Below are 22,709 nucleotides of genomic sequence, written 5' to 3' on the forward strand. Positions count from 1 at the left end.
TAATCAATGAACTTGAACTTAAGAGCCACATGGCTCACAGGGCTATACCTAACAAATGAACTTGAACTTAAGAGCCACACGGCTCACAGGGCTATACCTAATCAATGCACTTGAACTTAAGAGCCGAATGGCTCACAGGGCTATACCTAATAAATGAACTTGAACTTAAGAGCCACATGGCTCACAGGGCTATACCTAATCAATGAACTTGAACTTAAGAGCCACATGGCTCACAGGGCTATACCTAATCAATGAACTTGAACTTAAGAGCCACATGGCTCACAGGGCTATACCTAATCAATGAACTTGAACGACCAAGAAGCAAATGGGGAGGCTGCGGCAAGGGTGCAGAGCTACCGATCTAAAACAAACTCCGAATAACGAATCGATTACCGTTGCATGGAATCGATAGCGACAATCGATTACCGTTGCGTTCAATCCAAAACCAATCGATTACCGTTGCGTCGAATCGATAGCGGCAATCGATTACCGTTGCTTTACATCGAAAACGAATCGATTACAGTGCGTCGAATCGATAGCGGCAATCGATTTCCGTAGCGGTGCCATTGAAAACGAATCGATTACCAGTGCGTCGAACCTATCGCGGCAACCGATTTCCGTTGCGGTTCCATCCAAAACAAATCGATTACCGACACGAAGAATCGATCGCAATAATCGAATCGTCGCGTGACCTCACAATTCGGGTCTCCGAAATCCCTCCGCCGGCTGCTTCCGCTTTCCGGTTCGCCGCGGTCCCTTAAGCCCGAGCGGCTGGAGGCGCTTGTGGTTGATGTGTGTGTAGGGGGGGGGGTCTCTTATTATGAAGGGGGTCCCTTAAGCCGGGGGGCGGGGGGGGGGGCGTTCACCCGCCCACTGCATCTCCCCCCAGAACGGGGCAGGGTGGGAGGGACTTTTATTTCTGCAAAGGCTCCGCCCGGTGAAGGCGGCTCATGGCGTTGGCACGGGACCGCGCACGGCAAGGCTCGCAGGTCGGTGTGAGAGGCGGGGTCCCTGGTCTCACGTGGGGTAACTGCCCCCCCAAGACCCCCATGAGAGTGGAGCCGTGGGGTGGGGGTGGGGGGGGGGTAACCGAAGTTACCCCCCGAAGTTACCCCCCGAAGTTACCCCCCCCCCCCCCCGCCCCCCGCGGGATCAAACGTGATCCCTTGTATAAAGGTGTCAGTTTTTGTACCAGTTGAAAGGGTAAAAAAACCTATTACCAGAGGTGTGGACTCGAGTCATGTGACTTGGACTCGAGTCAGACTCGAGTCATGAATTTGATGACTTGCGACTCGACTTGGACTTGCATAACAATGACTTTGTCCCACCTCTGCCTATTACCATATGTTGCCACCGGTAAAGGAGATGTCTCTTAGTGTGTTACCCCCTCCGTTAGAAAGCAGGCCCCCGGTTGGAGCTAGCCGTGGGAGAGTTACGGAGCAAGTCGTCTGTGTTAGTGGCAGTGCTCTTAGCGGTGCGCGGTTATCATTGCTCCTTCACATCTCCGATGCGTCTGTGATTGCCCCCCACTCCCCCCCCCCCCCCATTACTGCCAATCCGTGGTGCGTGTGGACGTGTTGGGGGGCGCTGGGTGAAGGATGAGACGACACTTGCATCCTGCAGTGGATGTCACAGCGGTGTTCAATCACAGAGGTGTGGACTCGAGTCATGTGACTTGGACTCGAGTCAGACTCGAGTCATGAATTTGATGACTTGCGACTCGACTTGGACTTGCATAACAATGACTTTGTCCCACCTATGAGATGTGGACTCGAGTCATGTGACTTGGACTCGAGTCAGACTCGAGTCATGAATTTGATGACTTGCGACTCGACTTGGACTTGCATAACAATGACTTTGTCCCACCTCTGGTTCAATGCGACAAGGAACTGAGACCCCCCCCCCCCCACCACGATAATTGATGTGCGGTTCGATTCCTGACCACGACCCTTTGGGCTTTGCTCGAATTGCTAACCCCAAAGCTCCTCTCTTTGACCCCATTAATTGTTTGAATACAGCGGCTTGCCCGAAACTCCACGCGGCCAGCGATAAACCCCGACTGTTGGTGTAATCGATAATAATGTATAGGTTTCTCGAAATGAGAAATGTTGTGAGAACTTGGGGGGGGGAAGGAAACGATGGGGGGGGGGGGGGGAGTTACACATTCAAGCGGTGCGAGCGAATTGACCGACAGAGTTGTGTGTGTGATCTGAAGCGCGGTGAATCTATATACTGTATGTTGAACTTCTTTCGCACCGTACGTAGCCGACCGTGTATAATGGAGGTAGTGTATAGGTGAATGTGTACACAATATGCATTGGGGCTGAGTGACGGATATTCGTTATTCGTTCTTTGAATGAATGAAGAATTAATCATTCTGCATTATTCCATAGCTGTCAACCCATACGGTTTAACCGTATTCTTGTACAGGGAAATGTAGTTTTCAGGTCTATACGATGTACAGCCATTTCAATACATTTTGTTTGTCTTTGTTTTGTGTTTCTCCCTTGTGATGTGACTTTGTAGTATGAGCGTTGAGATTTATAAGGGTACGTGGTGCACCAATAAGGTCTGAATTGGTCTGTAATTAGATAGGCACTCATAAGTGGTTGACAGGTATCGATAACTGAAAGCCCTCTCTCGTGGCAAACAGACCTCAGCATTGGCACTTAGCTCCTGAACACGTTGCCATCGTACACAACAGTAGCATAGTGGGTGGGTGTGTTGTTGTGACCTGCATTGTGGTGGTTGAATACAGGTGTGCATGAGACGAAACGGTGGTGGACAAAGTTCCTCAACATTGATGGAGAAATCGCTGCGGGAAGTTCACCGGAGCAGTGTCCATGTTGTAGTAGTTGCGATAGAAGAGGGATTAGGAGGCGACTGAACACGATTTTCAGCGTGTGAGTAAAGGAGGGAATTTCAAAGTGGAGCAATGCGTGATAAGACCGCGACGGTGAAGCAACTCCTGGCCTTAGCCTAAACTTTTTTTCAAGCTTGACTATTTGACCTTGATTGTGACCCCCGCAGGGCCCGGAGCACAGCTGGACTGATGACCTCCCGGCGTGCCACCTCTCTGGAGTCGGGGTCATTCCCAACCGCGTGTACGGGGCCGACGGCGCTGCGAGGGAGACACATCCTTACCAGGACTGCAGCCTTCGGCTCAGGTCCGTTGTGGGGGCTGCAACAGCGATTGTGTGACATTCGCAGCAGAGGTTGACACCAGCGTCAGAAGCAGCAATCGTTGCACGAGCTGTAGTGGCACTTGGAGCAGTAGTACTGGCTGCAGCAGCATTAGTGCCAGCAGCAGCTGTCTCAAAGGTTATGGATACCAACAGAAGCGGGAGTATCAACATTGACACCAGTCGTGGCAGCAGTAGCAGTGACATCGGTACAAGAAGCAGCACATGAATGTCACGTGTGTACCATGCCTCGTGTATCATGCCGTGTGTACCGTTGCCGTATGTGCCGTGACACGCACGACATCACGTGCGCTGTGTGTACCAGGAGCGAGGAGTGCTGTCTGTATGGCGTGTGCCGTGGCTTTGAGGGCGCCCGCGTCTCGGCATTTGTGTCTCAGCGACTGGCGGCCGAGCTGCTGCTGGGACAGCTGAGTTCCAGCGACTCCGACTCCAAGGTGAAGACGGTGCTGCTGCAGGTAAGATAGTGCCACCGACACTACCACCGCCACCGGCCTTGCCGAACCCTACCTGTCAGTACCATCGCCGCCACCGCAACCGCTATCTAACCCACCAGCACCACTGTCACTGCCGCCAGCGACAACCACCGCCACAAGTCACGACTGGAATTTTCACAACCAGTTTGGGGTTCTTAACAAAGACAAAGCACCATTCCACGCTCGGTTGAGGAGGGAAACATGCATGGTGACACCAACCACAGCTCTTCCCATCACAAGCAAAGGCACCAACTCGACCATTAACAAGTCCACCACAGCCACCATATCCACTACCCAATCGAATCCGCCGGTGCCGTCATCAGGACCATTATCCAGCCGCACCTGCCAGCAGAACCACCACCAACTCTTAAGATAAACACCACCCCCATCACAACTACTACTACCGTCAGGCACATTGCCACTACATCCACTGCCACCTCCCCACCTTCTCCAGCATCACCACTTGCAAGACTACAATCAACCCCACAACTTTCATCCAAACAAAAGTCAGTTGTTGACATCTCAAGACAATAATAATAATAGACCGACAATCTCACCAGGGCAGCACTGTCTGTGAAACGAACACGTGTGCCCATGCGTGCCCATGTGTGCGTGCAGGCGTTCGATGTGGTCGAGCGGAGCTACTTTGAGTCGATTGACGACAGCCTGGCAGAGAGGGCTGACTTGCAGTCACGGCTGCCCGAGGTTTGTGACCTTTGATCTGTGACCTGCTCATGGCTGTTTAGGGTAGCCATATTCTCCAGCGCACGCACACGTGTCTTCGTGCGCACACACGTTTTCATACACACGCGTTTGCGTGTTCAAGTGTGCTGCTGTGTTAACGTGCTCACGTGCATGTCTGTGAACTCGTGCGTACATGTGCTTGTGTGTAAATATGCGTGTGCGTACATTTCTTTGCGCAAGTGCGTATATGTGTAAAATAAGCGGTTCAGTAGTTCCCGCACTACACTACAATCGCAGTTACCTGGATTTGATTCCCAGCCATGGCCAACATCTAGACCGGTCCTGCACCTCCCCTAGGTCAAATAAAGCTTAAACGCATACATGATGCAGTATGTGACCATCACCACTGTGTAAACAAATTCGACCTGGCGTGGTAATACCCACATGATCCCCCTTTGTGTGTGCCGTGCCGGCTTTCATAGGTGCTCGCTAACTGCACTTGCCCCCCAACAGTCTTTGCTTTGTTTTTGCTTGCAGGGTCTCAGCTCGTTCCAGGCAGCGCAGCAGTACCCGCAGCTGGTGGAGCGGCTGGCGGCGGTGGAGCGCGAGGTGGCGGGCGGCGCCACGGCCGTGGTGGCGTTAATCCTCAACGGCAAGCTGTACATCGCCAACGTTGGTGCGTGCGCCGTGGTGGAAAAATAACTGGATCTGATAAAGCGCCCATAAAACGAGCTTCCGGGGGCCCTCACTAAATACAGCTGCGCGTAGATGGACTCTGGGAATTTCACATCACGGCAGGACAGTTGTGAGGAAATTCGTAGATTTGAAAGAGAGCAGAGCAGGAAAGTTCTTGAGGCGTTTTCATGAAGAGAAAGTCACGGTGGGTGGGACGCGCGTGCGAGATGGAAGAGGGCAGGTTATTGAGACGGGCACTGGAGTGGCCTCCTGAGCTTGGTCACCAAGGGGAACAGACGTATGTTGAAATTCTTTCGCACCGTACCTAAGGACGTCCCTTGGAGGGTGAGTCAATCGTATCACCAAAGGAAGACCGAAAGCCCGATGTTACTGATGACAAGCATGTAAGCGCAGACCTCGGAGGTCAGGTGCCCACCGTCTTAAAGATGCAGGATCTGGCATAAGCGAGGAAGTGATGGCGCCGTGACTTGTTTTTTGTTGTTTCAGGTACCAACCGGGCTCTGCTGTGCCGCTTAGGAGGAGATTCCACACTGCAGGTGACGCAGCTGAGCATGGACCACCACGCGCAGAATGAGGCGGAGCTGCAACGGCTCGCCCAGCTAGGTGAAAACACAAACATTTGTCTCACGCGGTGGGTGACCTGTTGGATTTGGTTCATGGCATTATGCATCAGCGAGACTTCAACTGTCCAATCACTGCACCTGGGCTTATCCTCCCCATGACCCCCTCTTCTTGTCAGTGTGGCATAACCTCTCCACATGGTCTCATTAAAGTGCACCATTACAATATGATTATTACACTTGTTTACCCAGGAACGCCTAAGTCCTCCATTTTAACAGCAGGGGGCGACCTTTGCTTTGTGTTTCCCCAATCAAGTCATTTGTGGTGTAAGTTTTCAAACTTGGAATATTTAGACCATGGCGCCAGCACGCAATGGCCTGCTCTTTCTATTGACGTCAGGTGATCTTTAACGCGTCCACAGTGAAGCAGACGGCACGGTTATTACACCTGCAGTGTTAATGAGGGCGACTGCTATGGATATTGGAACTGTGAACCTGAACTATGTACCTCTGCAACAAGCGATGAACACACTTCCCTTGGGCCATGTCACCGTGCCTAGCTTGGCACAAGTACGAGTGGCATCATATTACTTAGTGGTCAGTTGTGGCTGTTGTTGTGTGTTTTGGCCGTGTGCATATCTGCATGTACATGTGTGGAGGCGTATGCGTCAAAGTTAGTACATGTGTGTACGACCCCATGCACACTCACGTGCGCATGTTAAGTGTATATAGTATGTACATGTGTGTAAACATCAGTGCTTCGAAAGACAAAGGCTAACGGCACTGGCCATAATGGTGTATGAGGCTGAACGAGATGTTTGCGTGCGTGTGGATGTGCGTTAGGCCTGGATGTCGATCGTATCCGTCGCGAGGGGCGACTGGGACACCTGGACAGCGCGCGGTGCATCGGAGACTACAGGATCAAGCTCGGTTATAAGGACATCGAGGTGCTCAGGTGAGACGGCGACATCGACACCCCCGCACACATCAACGACATCCGTCCTCGGCGCACCGACGTCATCATCGTCAGTCAACTCGACACTGTCAACAGGGGCCATCGGCAATGAATGCCGACGAATAGACATCATCGACGTCAATACGAACATCTAAACCGAAGCCATCTCCACCATCAACAACATCAACACCAAGGTCAATGTTTACATGCCAAAGCCATGGACACTGATATTGAGAGCCATAAATTATTGACACATCGTCAATATCAAAAGAAAAAGATCCCCCGTGTATAGCCTTAACAGAGTGTTGTGGAAAACGTTGTTAGCGAACAGCTATGAAGCCAGGAATGCCACACGAGGGAGTGGGTGGCTAGCACAGACGCCTTTGTCTCCCGAGTGGCGATGTTTACACACCGCACTAGGTACAGGTAGTCCCCGAGTTACGATGGTCCGACTTACGATATTTAGATCTTACGATGGCAATAGCGATACGACAAAATTGTCATCAACAACCTAACATCGTTCAAGTATGCAGACGACAGACAGAATCTTGGTGAGTACAGTACAATATGATACGTTACGATACGTTCAATGCATGTATGATTTCGATTTAAAGCTTTCGTGACTGCAGGGATTCATCTTCTTGGTTCTTTCGGTGAAGTCACGTAGAATGGAAATAATAAAATAATAAAAATAAAACATAATAAAATAATTCTCACGACGTTTCGGCCACAACGCAAGCAGCCGTCCTCAGGTGAAGAACAGGTCTGTCAGAAAGACAGCGTCTGAATGAACACCACCAGGCTTGGCAGCGTATATTTAAGCTGGGTTGGAGGGGGAAGAGCGCCTTGACAAAGGAATTTGCATATCAAGAGGAATTTGGCATATTTATGGAAAATGCAGGTATGTGATTAGTACTACTTATGCCCGTGCATTATGCAGGATTAGCAGCATCAAAGGGAGGGGATATGGGAAATGCAGGTATGTGATTAGTACTACTTATGCCCGTGCATTATGCAGGATTAGCAGCATCAAAGGGAGGGGATATGGGAAATGCAGGTATGTGATTAGTACTACTTATGCCCGTGCATTATGCAGGATTAGCAGCATCAAAGGTAGGGGGATATGGGAAATACAGGTATGTGATTAGTACTACTTATGCCCGTGCATTATGCAGGATTAGCAGCATCAAAGGGAGGGGATATGGGAAATGCAGGTATGTGATTAGTACTACTTATGCCCGTGCATTATGCAGGATTAGCAGCATCAAAGGGAGGGGATAGGGGTAGCATTAATAAAGGGAAGGAGTGTTAATAGTATGTAGCTGCAGTAACTAAAACCACCACGTAAACAACTAAAGTATAAACTACATAGTATCATCAGTATACTAAATATACTCTACAATAAGCTGAGTTACTAACAGTAAGTAATACATTACAATTCTACGTCGTAAAAAATATAATGTGCTTCCATCTAAACTTTATTCTCTTACATCACACGAGTCTACACCGTACTATATACTGCCATAGACAAACCCAACATTAAATTATATACTGTATTGCTATAAACCACCCTAAACCTTATACATTGTAATATTACACTATGTATTATTCTACCCACCCTAATGTATATCACACTGCTGTATATTCACAATACAATTACGATACTATATATTACGTTGTACATTGTATTAAGCATATAAATTTTATACTATTTGTTATTATACACTGTACCATTGACTGTCGTGTGAAAGATATTAAGAGGAAGCAACGAAATATGTCAATGGGAGAGTAGTAGGGGAAACTTAAAGCGGAGCAAACAATCCATTCCCTGCAAAGAATACAATGCCAGTGAGTGGAACGCGGTCTGAAAGTCACCGTAAACGTGAACACAATCAGTTAAGATCCGAAATGGTTTATTACGTCCTTCCAATGATTGCTAAGCCGGAATCCATCTTCTCGGTTGAAATTGTCTCTGTGTTTGTATATGTGGATCGCCTCATGAACGAATCTCTCATGGTAGCCAGATGGCTTGCAGAGAACCTTTGTCTTGGAGAAGTCAATATCATGTGAGCCCACTGAATTGTAACAGTGATCTGCCACGGCTGAGGTGTTTGTCCTACCATGTTTCAAGTCTGCTTTATGTTCACTGATGCGGTCCGAGACATGTCGTTTGGTTTCTCCAATGTAACTGCTACCACAGAGGCAACTTAGTTTGTAGACGCCAGGGTATTGTATGTCTGGAACCACATCTTTTACAGACGGGACCAGATCACGGATTTTATGTACTGTGTTGAATCGGACCTGGATCTTGTGTTTTATCAGGATTTTGGAGATATTTTTTGTGACCCCAGCAATGTAGGGTAAGGTGATGGTCTTGAAAGGCTCCTCCACAGGATCCTTCTTGATCGTTGGAGTGATGGCTTTGCGGATTGTGTAGTCGGAGTAACCATTAGCCTTAAGAGCTTGGCGTACGTGTTTGAGTTCACAGGCAATGTGTTCCTGGTCAGAGATGCATTGGGCTCTATGGTATAGAGTCTTGATGAGGGAATTCTTCTGGGATGGATGGTGGTGGGAATCCGGTTTTAGGTAAGCATCCGTATGAGTGGCTTTCCTGTAGACAGAGTGGCTCATTGAACCATCAGGTCTCCTTTTAATTAGGACATCCAAAAAGGGTAGCTTGCCATCTTTTTCGACTTCCATGGTGAATCTGATGGCTGGGTGTATGGAATTGGTGTGGTCGAGAAATTGGTCTAGAGCAGGCCGGCCATGTGGCCAGATGACAAAAGTGTCATATACGTGCCTCTTCCATAAGGTCGGGCGTAGAGTGGCAGTCTGGATGGCGTCAGTCTCAAATTTCTCCATGAAAACATTGGCTACAACCGGAGATAGGGGGGAGCCCATTGGGGTGCCCTCAGTTTGTTTGTAGAAAGTTCCATTCCAGGTGAAGTATGTATTGGTTAAGCAGTGTCTCACCAGGGGTGGTACCCCAGTATTCAGTCCTTGATGAACCAAGTCTTCAATGATTGCGATGGTGTCAGGTACAGGAACTTTGGTGAATAAGGAAACCACATCAAAACTGACAAGCAGGTCGTCTGGGGACAGGGAAATCCCCTTGATTGTCGATACCAGGTCAGTAGAGTTTAGTACCGCAGAGGTGGTTTTTCCAGTTAAAGGCCGTAGGATTTCAGACAAAAAACGAGCCAGTTTGTAGGTGGGGGATTTGATAGTAGAGACAATGGGACGAAGAGGTGTATCTTCTTTATGTATCTTTGGCAAGCCGTATAATCTTGGTGGCCTGGCTGCAGAAGGTTTCAACGAGAACTGTTTGGTCTAACCACCACTACGGGGTGGGATTCCACAAAACTTTAAGATCTTTCAACAAGCTCCGGGATAAGAAGGCTCAGCTAATCGAGTCTCTCACCTTTCTGAAGAGATGCCGCGACTCTAAGGTAATTCCAAACGCATTTACACTAACATCTGCTGTTGTAACTTCTTCTAATGCTAAACGATTCTGTCTAGAACTAGCTTAGCTCTTATCTCAGAGAAAATCAGACTTACGCGCACCGATCTAGATCGGTTAGACAAGACACTCTACAAATCACACTTATCTTTGAGTGCAACAATGTCCACATCGGATTGGGAACATGTAGACAAAATGACTGCCTCTTCAGCTGCCGCTATGTCGACCAAATGTAAGGACAACTTGATTTCCAAATTCAACCGCCTCTCAAACAAGAGACCGGACCCACACATTGAAAAGCTAGATGTTAACAAAGTCGTAATTAATCGCAGTAACAGTCTATTTCTGAAGGTCTGAAATCCGTTTAGCTAAAGGACTAAACTTTACAGTCACACCTAGGCACATACCAGTTAATGATATAATTGCCCGAGTAGATGTGGCTCTCAAGGGCCTGAGTCACATCGCTGCAGACGTAGCAAGATCTGAAATCTCTGCAACCCTCAAAAACGCTAAGATGCCAGCTAGCAACATCAGCAAAGATGAGCGTTTTGAATGAGCTCAATTAAAAAAAAAGGGATGACATTGTCATCCTCTCAGCCGACAAAGGCAATGCCACTGTCATCATGGACAAAATAGAATACAACAACAAAATTCAAGAACTACTCAACGATGGCAGCTATACAAAAATAAAAAGAGACCCCACCAACAGCCTCGTCACTAAAACCAACAAAATAATTGCTGATTCAACCGCATTAATTGATCAGACCAAACAGTTCTCGTTGAAACCTTCTGCAGCCAGGCCACCAAGATTATACGGCTTGCCAAAGATACATAAAGAAGATACACCTCTTCGTCCCATTGTCTCTACTATCAACTCCCCCACCTACAAACTGGCTCGTTTTTTGTCTGAAATCCTACGGCCTTTCACTGGAAAAACCACCTCTGCGGTACTAAACTCTACTGACCTGGTATCGACAATCAAGGGGATTTCCCTGTCCCCAGACGACCTGCTTGTCAGTTTTGATGTGGTTTCCTTATTCACCAAAGTTCCTGTACCTGACACCATCGCAATCATTGAAGACTTGGTTCATCAAGGACTGAATACTGGGGTACCCCCCCTGGTGAGACACTGCTTAACCAATACATACTTCACCTGGAATGGAACTTTCTACAAACAAACTGAGGGCACCCCAATGGGCTCCCCCCTATCTCCGGTTGTAGCCAACGTTTTCATGGAGAAATTTGAGACTGACGCCATCCAGACTGCCACTCTACGCCCGACCTTATGGAAGAGGTATGTAGATGACACTTTTGTCATCTGGCCACATGGCCGGCCAGCTCTAGACCAATTTCTCGACCACATGAATTCCATACACCCAGCCATCAGATTCACCATGGAAGTCGAAAAAGATGACAAGCTACCCTTTTTGGATGTCCTAATTAAAAGGAGACCTGATGGTTCAATGAGCCACTCTGTCTACAGGAAAGCCACTCATACGGATGCTTACCTAAAACCGGATTCCCACCACCATCCATCCCAGAAGAATTCCCTCATCAAGACTCTATACCATAGAGCCCAATGCATCTCCGACCAGGAACACATTGCCTGTGAACTCAAACACGTACGCCAAGCTCTTAAGGCTAATGGTTACTCCGACTACACAATCCGCAAAGCCATCACTCCAACCATCAAGATGGATCCTGTTGAGGACCCTTTCAAGACCATCACCTTACCCTACATTGCTGGGGTCACAAAAAAGATCTCCAAAATCCTCATAAAACACAAGATCCAGGTCCGATTCAACACTGTACATATAATCCGTGATCTGGTCCCATCTGTAAAATATGTGGTTCCAGACATACAGTACCCTGGCGTCTACAAACTAAGTTGCCTCTGTGGTAGCAGTTACATTGGAGAAACCAAACGACATGTCTCGGACCGCATCCGTGAACATAGAGCAGACTTGAAACACGGTAGGACAAACACCTCAGCCGTGGCAGATCACTGTTACAATTCAGTGGGCTCACATGATATTGACTTCTCCAAGACAGAGGTTCTCTGCAAGCCATCTGGCTACCATGAGAGATTCGTTCATGAGGCGATCCACATATACAAACACAGAGACAATTTCAACCGAGAAGATGGCTTCTGACTTAGCAATCATTGGAAGGACGTAATAAACCATTTCGGATCTTAACTGATTGTGTTCACGTTTACGGTGACTTTCAGACCGCGTTCCACTCACTGGCATTGTATTCTTTGCAGGGAATGGATTCTTTGCACCTCCGCAAGTTTCCCTCTTCTACTCTCCCATTGACATATTTCGTTGCTTCCTCTTAGTATCTTTCACACGATGGTCAATGGTACAGTGTATAATAACAAATAGTATAAAATTGATATGCTGAATACAATGTACAACGTAATATATAGTATCGTAATTGTATAGTGAATATACAGCAGTGTGATATACATTAGGGTGGGTAGAATAATACATAGTGTAATATTACAATGTGTAAGGTTTAGGGTGGTTTATAGCAATACAGTATACAATTTAATGTTGGGTTTGTCTATGGCAGTATATAGTACGGTGTAGACTCGTGTGATGTAAGAGAATAAAGTTTAGATGGAAGCATATTATATTTTTTAGGACGTAGAATTGTAATGTATTACTTACTGTTAGTAACTCAGCTTATTGTAGAGTATATTTAGTATACTGATGATACTGTGTAGTTTATACTTTAGTTGTTTACGTGGTGGTTTTAGTTACTGCAGCTACATACTATTAACACTCCTTCCCTTTATTAATGCTACCCCTATCCCCTCCCTTTGATGCTGCTAATCCTGCATAATGCACGGGCATAAGTAGTACTAATCACATACCTGCATTTCCCATATCCCCTCCCTTTGATGCTGCTAATCCTGCATAATGCACGGGCATAAGTAGTACTAATCACATACCTGCATTTCCCATAAATATGCCAAATTCCTCTTGATATGCAAATTCCTTTGTCAAGGCGCTCTTCCCCCTCCAACCCAGCTTAAATATACGCTGCCAAGCCTGGTGGTGTTCATTCAGACGCTGTCTTTCTGACAGACCTGTTCTTCACCTGAGGACGACTGCTTGCGTTGTGGCCGGAACGTCGTGAGAATTATTTTATTATGTTTTCTTTTTATTATTTTATTATTTCCATTCTATATGATATGTAGCTTTAGCGATTTCATTTTTTGGGTTACCACGATACGATACGTTCAATGCATGTTAAACGTTTTTATGCAGATAGGATTGTTTCCTGAAAAAACTTTCTATTAAATAGCTGTTCTTCATATAGGTAGGCTAAGAATTTACCTTGTTTTTTTATTTTACATTTTACTGTGCAATACAGTATTGTAATTAATAAATACATATGGTATATAGTTTATACAGTACGGTACTGTAAATTGCTCTGTTTTCATAAATTATCACATTCTTTAAGACTCCTGGGTAGGCTAGGCCATCTTCGACTTACCATATTTTTGACTTACGATGGGGTCGTTGTAACGCATCTCCATCGTAAGTAGAAGACTACCTGTACTCATTTGAGGCTGAGTCGACTTTGGGGAGGCCTGAGACCAGTTCAAATAATTGTTACTGATGTTGGCCGTGAGCGGGAATCGATCTCGGGTAGCCGGGTTCGCAGCGCAGCGCGCTAACCGCTACACTACCACTCCCACATCATCAACACCACCAACAGTGACACCAACAACACACATATCAACATCAACGCTGACATTATCACCAAAATCACTAACACTTAGATCAATGCCACCGATATCACACAACGAACATCCTCGTCAACAAACGCTGACAGTGGCAGACACTGACACGCCACCATTTACCACAAACAACAACAACAACCACAACGTCCTCTGCCACCACCGACGTCACTCCCCGCGCTTGCGGTTTTGTGCGTCAGCGCGGCAACATCGGAGCCAGTGACGGCAGAGCCCGAGATTCACGGCGGCACGTCGCTCGACGCCACCGTGGGCTTCCTGTTGCTCGTGTCGGATGGGCTGTATCGCGCGCTTGACGCCACGCTCGGCCCGGGCCATGCCAACCAGGTGCCTGCTCACTCAACTGCTCGCCCGCTCGCCCGCTCACCCGCTCGCGGAACGTGTAAACGCACGCTCACTTGTGTACACACTGGCATGCGCACTTGCTCGTACGTTCGTGCGTACGTGCTTGCACTGGCACTCGTGTACGCACGGACAAACACGCGCTTGCTCGTACACTCGTGCACACACCAGCGATGAGCCACTGCCTCCACAATGCTCATTTGAGTAGGAAATCAATGACTTTGAACAACAAAATTACACTCAGAAGCGAAGTCCTTAATTGTCTCCGCTGTGGTGTTTATGCATCTCCCGCCTTTGCGTGCGTGTGCAGGAGCTGGCGCTGATGGTGGCGCGTGAGCTGGGCGCACGCACCTCGGTGGACGTGGCGGCGCAGGCTGTGGTGAAGCGCGTGGCCTGGCTTCACCAGGAGGCGTGGGCGAGCCACGGGGAGCGAGCGCACGCTTGCGAGCATCACGACGACATGACGTTGCTCGTGCGCAACCTCGGCTTCCCGCTCGGCGGCGCTGGTGGGGCCGGCGCTGTCACCGGCGCTGCCGCGGCTGTGGCCACGGCACTGGGCACTGGGAGCCCTGGTGTTGGTGCTACGGTGAACCCACTGTCGCCAGGTACACAGTGCGGGCACATGTACGCACAGAGGAGCGGGAGCGTGTGTCTGCATGAGGGCTAATGCTATGGAAAGCGGAAGTGTATTGGTTAGTGCGCTATGAACTTGACGACCTGAGTTTGATTCCCACTCATGACCAACACCAGTGACGATTATCTGAACCGGTCCTGGACCTCCGCTAGGTGAACTCAGTTTCAAATGACTACCAGGTGCTATGCCTAAACTTCGCCACTTGGGAGACAAAGAAGGCCGGGCGTGGTGCTGGCCACCCACCCACCCACCCCGTCGTGCACCGTGTTGGCCTTCATAGGTGCTACTCGCGAATGGCACTTGCCCCTAAAAACGGGGGATCTTTGTCTTTGTGTGTGCAGGTACCCGCGTGTACCCGGTCTCCGTGCCGTACAGCAGCACCGCCCACGACGCCGCAGCCGCCACCGCCGCGGCCGCCGCTGCCGCCGCCGCCGCAGCCGCCACGGGCAAAACGAGCGTAACGCTGTCACTCGTCATGCCATCGCAGGGGCAGCTCGTGAACGGGAGCGCTGGGGGCGCGGGGGGTCTGGCCGGCGGCGTTGCCGCGGGCGGAGCCTTGGCGGCAGCCGATGTCAGCGCCGAGGGCTCCGGCAGCGACGACCTCGCGCACGGCACGCTCACCAACAGGTTGCTGCTTCGTGCCGGGATGCCTGGCCGACGACTCTCGCCACAGCGGTTTTAACGCTCGCCACACTTGTTCTACTTTCACCGCACCTTGTCGTGGAGGCCACCCGCTCAACAAAACACTTGCTTGACGCTGTTACTGTTAATTTTTTTTATTGCTGTATTGAAATTGTTGGTTACGTTCTTATTGTGTCAGTTTTGTGCTGTTAGTGTGCTTTTGTCTTTTTGTTTTCAGGTCTGTTTTCATTGTTGTGTTATTCTATTACTGTTATGCGTTATTGCTGCGTTTGTCTTCTTGGTTGTGTTGTTATTGTGTCGGTTTTGTGTTAGTATGTTATTTCTGTATTGTTCTCAGCTGTGTTGTTATTGTGGGTTGTGTTATTACTGTGTGTGTTTTGTGTTATTTGTTGGCTACTCCACACCTCCGATTAACATGATGGCTACGGACGATGCGAAAGAAGTTCAACATACGTACGTTTGCCAACACCTGTCGTGTCCACTTACACATACAGCTCACGTAATACCAACACCTTTCTGACACGCACGCATGCACCCAACAGGCGCTCGCTATACGCACACCAGAAGGTGATTCCCGATCGTGCATTGACACGTATTCGACACGCACAAGGACGCACACGCCGTGACGCTGGCTACGGAAACACATTCCCAACACCTGTGAAACTAGTATTCGGCGCACACCAACGTCCGTTCTACGCTCGGGTAATTTCGTCTGCTCGAGTATTTGAGCAATTGCGCACGGTGGTGAGATGTTAACTACCTCACCTGGTATGCAGGAGGTCGTGGGTTCGATCCTGACCCTGACGCCTGTATATTTGGAGTTTGCGTGTTCTCTCCGTTGTCCCATGGATTTTTATCCCGAGTCCCCCAATTTTTCACTCCACATTTAGAAACATGTGTTTAGAGCATTTGACTGATATCAATTTCCACGTAAAACGTCACTTAGTTGAGCAAAAAGTCACTTCTGAAAAAGAGCTATATAGTTCTTACCTGGTAAAACAAAAATGATTTAGTTTTATAGTTTAGCTCATACGCTCAACACACCAACATCCATGGAACCTGTGAGTCGGAATCGAACTCGGATCGCCAGGCTCGTAGCGCAGTGCAGACGTCTCCCACTACACCACTGCTCACCACGTACACACCTGAGCTCCCAGACTTGCTGCGAGCGTAAAAAAAATTCCACATTTAATTCCCCGGTAGCAGCGCAGATTAGCGGTCGCGGCCGCAACGAACGTGGTAACGCGGGGGGGGAGGGGTGGAATTGGGGAAGCGCCGCCTCTCTAAATGAATCGCCCTCTCGCCGCGCTGGAAGCACTGTTCACGGTTGTTTGCGTTAATACAACCGCGACGCTCGCGCGCGGCGACTCGGCGTATGGGTTTCAAAACAATCACACGGATCCTTTCAGGTGTAGAGTAACAGCTCCGGAAGCGGGACTGATTGTGGCATGAGCCTCTCCAGTTTAAAGCGGATGTCCCGCATGAATTAAATGATTAAATAATGCAGAATTTCAAGCTAATATTCACTCAGAAGACGCAATTAACACCGAATGCATGCCCGTGCCCTCCTGCGTGCATGGCCGTGCGTTCCCAAAAAGTCTTGCATCCTCCTTAAGGCGAGCTCTCCACCTTTGACCCGAAGGATGTGGCCTCAGGGGTGTGACCTCGTGTGTGGCTTCAGCCGGAGGACTTCGAGGACTCGTTTCAAACTAGTCACCTACTTGTTCTCTCTCAAAAAGACGACTTTCGTAGCATGTCCAAACTGCGACTGATTGCAAAATGTAATTGATAAAAGTCTAATGTTTTCCTACAATTAGATTCTGAGGCTCCGGCCCTTGACTTGGCCTTTCCACTGGCCTCAGCCTTGTGGCTCCCGGCCTCGACCTCAACCCCGTGGGTCGACGCCTTGAACCCACGACTGTTTCCCGTTCCTTCCCGTGCGTCTCACCGCCGCCCTGTCTTCCCTTCCCCTCTCTCTCCTCCCCTGTGGCCTCCCAGCCCCCACACGACCCTGCGCTCGGGGGGCAGCACCACCCGCACGCGCAGCTCCAGCTCCAGCTCTGGCGGCGAGGGGACGCTGTTCCAGCGGCCGCGCGCCTCCCTCGCGGCGCCCCCGGACCTGGACGGGCGCGTGGAGCCCTACGTGGACTTCTCCAACTTCTACCGACTGTGGGGTGCTGAGCACGTGGACAGCGCCACCCCCGCTCGCCACTCCCACCCCCTGAGAAAGCTCTTCACCACCACCCACCACCCACCTCCCCACCCTCACCCCACCCCACCCCCCTCACCCCCCTCCCCCTCACCCCACCCTCACCCCACCCCCCTCACCCTACCCCACCCCACCCCCCTCACCCCCCTCACCCCTCACCCCCCTCACCCTCACCCCACCCACCCCAGGCGGCGGGGGAGGGCAGTTCAGAATCAGAATATTTATTGACACTGGATGAATATCAGATGAGCCGTGAAGCTGTTTTCCCACAGTTGTCCAGTAGGTGGCGGGTGAGAACGTTACGGCAACACACCATACAAAAACACGATAGGGGTGCAAAAGTGTCGGAAAGGTAAACAAATCGCTGAACAAAAATATACAAATATAACTTTTTTATTTTACCACGTAAAGACCACCGAGCTATTAGTTTTTTTTCCGAAGCGTACTGGTTATCACTAATTATAGTTGTTGGGGGGGGGGGCGGTGGAACACCCAGAGTATCACGGGTGAGCCCTGAAACCTTGGCGAGGTCCCTGGGGAACGCTTAAGCCTGGCCTAGCAAGTCTGCCCCACGTAGACCCCTCTTTTGGTTTAGCACTTGCTTCATCGACCTCGAAGGGATGGGTGATAGGACTGTTGTAAAAACCCAGCCGCGATTTAGACTCCCACTCGTCTGATGACAAGGACAAAACACTCTGCTACGGACACGAGCCGTGCCAAGCAGGACTGTCACTGCCACCAGAGCGAGTGGTAGTGGGGGGGGGGCAAATCACCCGATTTAACCCCCCCCCCCCATTGATACGAGGTCAGAAACCAATTGAGTTGGATTCTGCAGTAAAACAGCTTACAGGCACTCGTGAAGTTTAACCGCTCGATAGGTCTCGTGTGGTTGAGTCTAGTGTCGGCGCGCCAACCTCTTAAAAAATGCCTGGCCATCATGGAAGAGTAGGCCATGTGTAATCAGCGTCTCCGACACGGGTTAACTTCTGTTGTATGTATTCTTAAGTTGCAGTACAGCACGCGTCTCTCCCTCTCTCTCTCCATCGCGGCCTGCTTCTCTCTCCTCCCCGCTGCCGGCTGACCGCGTGTCGGAGAGAGGAGAGGCTCTGCTGGTGGCGCCCGCCACGTGGCTGATGGAGCGCAGGCGGTGACGACGTTCAGACCCAGGCTCTTCACACCGACGACCTCGAGTCCTCGATTGCTTCGGCTTATAGCAGAGGTCGCAAACGGGTTTTGATTCCTTACCCGTAACCGTACCCGGCCACACCAGGGTCGCAAACGGGTACCCGTACCCGGCCGTACCCTACCCGTACCCGGCCGGGTAGGGTACGGGTATCGGGTACCTGATTGCGACCTCTGGGATGAAGCCATGTTGCAGGCGCGGGTGGGTTGATTCTAGGAACTTGAATTGTGAGAAGAGACAAGACGTTGGGAAATGAGTGACAAACGGTTAGTCACCAGTGACTCATGGTCTACCCGTACCCGTACCCGGCCGCACCAGAGTCGCAAACGGGTACCCGTACCCGGCCGAGTAGCCGGGTAGGGTACGGGTATCGGGTACCCGGTTGCGACCTCTGGCTTATATCCCTCTCGGCGGACTAAGCCCCGCCTCTAGCCACGCCCATCTCGGAACCTTCCAGAGGGCTCTCCAGGCTTCCAGCTAGCTCTGCCCATTTACCTTTCACCCAGATGGAATCCCTCTTACTGATTGGATGTGAGACAACGCAACACGTATCTGCAATAACCACCCGGTCGTCCTGTAGGTGGCGTACTCTCATTACACGCGCACTCGAGAGGGACACTTTTGCGCTCATGAAGATCCTTCTTGCTTGCAGTCGTGTGAGCAAGCAAGTGCAGGTCTGCGCCCTTTAGTAGTAAAGTAGTACGTCACAAACTTGAACATACTGTCGATGCCTCTGGTTAAAAATGGCGTCTGGACGCTGCAGCCTAAGGGATGTGTAAAATTACAATCGCTTTAAATCTGGTAAAACTTAAGCCGACGCGTGCTTTATTGCCTCGACTATCGCTCCTCCATGCAGCAGACGCTGATTCTCTTAAGTTAGAGCAGCGATGGTCAATACACCAAGCACTGTGCTGCTTTTTGGTGGATCTCAACGGGCTCTGCGATCCACCAGAAAGCTTTGACCAAAATTGACCACTCTATTCACAAAGTACCAGCGCTATCTGTTGGTGTGAACTCTTTTTTTTTTAAAACGTATGTTTTAGTTGGGGATTTTTATTTGCAATCAGGTGTCTGCTTGTGGGAGTGTTTTAATTTTGTGTTTAGATCCACAAAAAATATTTTGCGATCCATGTATTGAATCATTTTTTTACGATTAAACCTTTCCCATTCTGATGACGTATGTGTACGTCATCGGTTTTTATTTCGATTCCATTCCGATTATGTACGTTTACCTCATCGGAACGGAATCCATGCCAATTGGAATCGAATCTACTTCGAACGGAATTGGAGCTGATTTTGATTGGATCCGAATTGATTTCGAATGGAATCGGAAGTAAAACTACTGCGGGAGGGCATGTGGCACAGTTTAGCGCTAGCTATCAGAGAGTGCGGTCGTGTCACTACAGTTCTCTGTGGAGAGCAGAGTACATTGTATTTAAAAACAGCAGCGCTATGCCTCTAAATAAAATGTACCGCTTGCGCGTTTCGAGATTCAGCAGTGAACAGGACCCACCCTGCAACTTGCAGGCATCTCGGATCGGGAAAGAGTTGAGAGAAGTGGGCTAGGGCAGGAAAACGTCGCTCGATGCAAATATGGCAGATGGTCGAAAACTACGGACAAAATGTCAGCCAAAGGGGAGAAAAGTTCCTGAGAGGACGCCCACGTACACTTGACACTTGAGAAGACGGAGCAATGAATTCGGCTCTTGTAGAAATACTCGATTAAGTAGTCGATCATTAATGACAGTGGCCTTTAACCAGCAGCCGATAGCTGATGCCTGATAAAGCTTTGCAGCGTCGTCTCAACAACATCCTAACCACACACCCCACCCCATTGTGCCCCCCCACCCCCCTCTCTCCGCACTGAAATCCTTGCAAATGGTGTCATTTGCACCCCTGCTCAGCCAATTGTAACATCGCAGCATCGCCTATGAACGGACACTGTCTCAATAAATTGGCCAGTGTCTTTTATTGAACCATATCGGAGTCCTTTGTGATTGCTGTTTCGTCTCACAATGGACATATGGAAAACCTTGTGTGACGTAATTGTAAAATAGAGCGCGGCTTTGCAACTCCTGCTTTTCCAGCCGCGTAATATTTGAACGAAGCCTTGAATGCGCGCAATCTAGTCAGATATCCCAAGTTGAGCAGAATTCAGCCTGTGTCGTGCTTGCAACGGGCGCATTACTGTGGGTAAGCAGGCAGCATTGGCTGTTGCGTGGCAACTTGGAAGGCAATGCGGGAAAAGTCAATAACGTGCAGCAGAATCCTTGTCCATCGCGTTAGAGGTGACGCTCTTGAAAATAGCCGCAGTCGGCAAATCCGTGATCCGCAAACTTAAAAAGGCAAATGGAAAAACGAGGGGGTTTGGTTGACGGTCAACTGTGAATGATGAATTATACCTCAATAATAAAAATAAAAATAATTGAGAATTATTTTATTATGTTTTATTTTTATTATTTTATTACTTCCCTTCTACGTGACTTTACCGAAAGAACCAAGAAGATGAATCCCTGCAGTCACGAAAGCTTTAAATCGAAATATACCTCAATAATACATCATGGGACCTCCTTTGCCAGTACCGAAATATGAGAATAGGTTTTCCCCTTTTGTCTGGCAACAAAACAGGTGTTAAGATGTTAAAACACCAAACTGAAACCTTTTTGGCGTCCTCTGGTCTAACACCATTTGAGACAAGGCTCCAAAGAAAGCTGTCTCTGGTGTGGACCAATCAGTTTCAAAGACAATGCATATTTTATACTCTTTTGGTTTTTTCGGTAAAGTCACGTAGGTAAAACAATAAAATAAAATTAATGAAAATAACTAAATTAAATCACGACGTTTCGGAGGCAACACAAGCCTCCCTCATCAGGTGTAAAAAGGCACCGCAAAATAACTGTAGCGAGAGTTATTTGTAATGAGTGAGAATCCTTGCAGTCACGAAAGCTTCAAATCTAGAATTAATGCACTATATTATCGGAGTATGTTTTTTTGTTTGCATTCTGACCACAATCATTGTGGTTAATGCAGACATGATTCCTTGTAAAAGGTTTCAGTTTGCTGTTTTAACATCTTAACACGTGTTTTGTTGCCAGCAAAAAGGGGTAACACCTATTCTCATATATATACCTCAATAAATTTGGCGCAAAACTGCGAAAGCTAAACCCCGTGAGAGGGAAGGGTTTGCTGTACTGTACTGCTATGCTCCCATGTCTGTTCTCCCCGCCTTCAAGCCGCGCTGGACCAATGTGCAGCACAGCAAATTCAACCCCAGTAAAATGCCACGTTGTATATTTAAACGAAACTAAACTTTTTTATTTTACCAGGTAAGGCCCGCTGAGCTATATGGCTCTTTTTCAGAAGTGACCTGGCCACGTGATAGCTGAACGAGGTGGTTAACTACGTGGAAAGTTTCATCAGCCAAGTACTCTAATCGCATGTTTCTAAATGTAAAGGGGGAAAAACCGGGGGACCTGGAGAAAAATCCACACGACCAACTCAGGCGTCAGGGTCAGGATGGAACCCACGGCCTGTACACCAGGCAAAGGAGATGACATCAGATACAGACCCAACACCTTTTTTCCTTCTGCCTACGATCGTCTGGCTCTAAAATAAACATGCCTACTGCTTGTTTACGGCGTCTTCAGATGCGGTCACATTTGACAAAAAGAAATCTGTGCATGTACAAAATACAATCGGGTTTACGGAGATGCTCACCTCTTAGTTACTGACATATATTGCTGCTGCTTTGTGTTTAAGGCCTGTGACAAACCCCCAGTTGTGTCATTGCTTTGAAAAGAATGTTCGTATAATTTAAAATGTGGGATGTGGGTCGCGACGCAAATGAGAAATTGGAGTATTGACAATAACCACCATTGCCATCGTATCATCACCAT

General features: G+C 48.9%; 1 protein-coding gene across 1 annotated transcript; it reads left to right on the forward strand.

Annotated features, from left to right (window-relative positions):
• The first annotated feature begins 871 nt into the window (after positions 1-871).
• TAB1 (TGF-beta activated kinase 1 (MAP3K7) binding protein 1) lies at positions 872-17,668 on the forward strand. The gene is given in 12 exon segments (XM_078594807.1): positions 872-989; positions 3,031-3,167; positions 3,508-3,658; positions 4,295-4,381; positions 4,898-5,036; positions 5,543-5,659; positions 6,460-6,571; positions 13,986-14,130; positions 14,456-14,750; positions 15,121-15,406; positions 17,420-17,621; positions 17,623-17,668. Coding segments are annotated over 12 exon segments (1,734 nt in total). The 5' UTR covers positions 872-950; the 3' UTR covers positions 17,647-17,668.
• Positions 17,669-22,709: the final 5,041 nt, after the last annotated feature.

The sequence above is a fragment of the Lampetra planeri genome, chromosome 5 (assembly GCF_965212315.1).
Source record: "Lampetra planeri chromosome 5, kcLamPlan1.2.h2, whole genome shotgun sequence".
In the NCBI taxonomy this organism is placed as follows: Eukaryota; Metazoa; Chordata; class Hyperoartia; order Petromyzontiformes; family Petromyzontidae; genus Lampetra; species Lampetra planeri.